A 1000-nucleotide genomic window follows, 5' to 3' on the forward strand; every position below is an offset into this window, starting at 1 on the left:
ACCACAGCAGATAACGATTCCCTTCGCAGTTCCCTCAACGGCGTTGGTAGAGAAGAATGCCAGATTCTTGGTTTCCAGTGGGTTCTCGTTAGTGAATTCAGGTCCTCGCGACTGGGGTTCAGACTCGCCAGTTAAACTGGAGTTGTCCACCTTGAATCCTCGCGCCTCAATGATGCGGACATCAGCTGGGATACGATCACCAAATTTCACCTGTGATTATATAAATCCTTTGTAACAACCGACCCTTGTGAAAATTTTACTACATTTACCTTACAATATCAATTACTTACTTCAACAATATCACCAAGTACCAAATCTTCAGCGCGGAGAGTGAGCTTTTCGCCTTCGCGGATGACGGTGGCAAACTGGGGGACCATGTTTTTGAACGATTCCATAATTTTAGATGACTTGCTTTCCTGGTAGTATGAGAATATACCCGTAACGATCACGACAGCCGCCAATACAATGCCAAGGTACAAGTTATCATCGGAGGGTTCTTCTACGGTACTCGCCTGGAAGACAAAAACTTCAGTTTATACTGATGATCAGACCAGCCAATTCATTGATGTTTTCGTTTGTTAAGTGATGATGGTATAAATTAAGTAAAAGAATTTTATTTGTACAGGGAATATTCACCCAAAGGAGTCCATCGTGGTAGGCTGTCTTATGTGAGGATTATTTTATTGCGCAATTATATTTTTCGTTGATAACGCTATATGTAATGGATTGACATGCTTATTAACTTACCTGGATTCCATATGCAATAAAGCAAAGAATAGCACCAATCCATAGTAATAATGCGAAGCCACCAAACAGATTTTTACAAAACTTCACCCATTCGGGTGTCTGTTTGGGTGGTGTGAGTGCGTTTGGACCGTCCTGTTCGAGATTCTCTTTCGCTTTTGCGTGACTAAGGCCCTGTAACCAAACATCATGATGTACATAACAGGAATTCTATTGGGTGAAAAATTACATTAATTTCAAGGGATTTCCTATCAAG

At 41.2% G+C, this 1000-nt stretch overlaps 1 protein-coding gene across 1 annotated transcript; it reads right to left on the minus strand.

Moving 5' to 3' along the window:
* Positions 1 to 6: 6 nt before the first annotated feature.
* On the minus strand, positions 7 to 918 carry LOC119188509 (sodium/potassium-transporting ATPase subunit alpha-like; the record flags this gene model as incomplete). The annotated part of the gene is made up of 3 exons (XM_037447188.1): positions 7 to 210; positions 291 to 512; positions 748 to 918. Coding segments are annotated over 3 exons (597 nt in total), but the record flags the coding sequence as incomplete, so codon positions are not given.
* Between the last annotated feature and the right edge of the window lie 82 nt (positions 919 to 1000).

The sequence above is a fragment of the Manduca sexta genome, unplaced genomic scaffold (genome assembly GCF_014839805.1).
Source record: "Manduca sexta isolate Smith_Timp_Sample1 unplaced genomic scaffold, JHU_Msex_v1.0 HiC_scaffold_644, whole genome shotgun sequence".
Lineage (NCBI taxonomy): Eukaryota > Metazoa > Arthropoda > Insecta > Lepidoptera > Sphingidae > Manduca > Manduca sexta.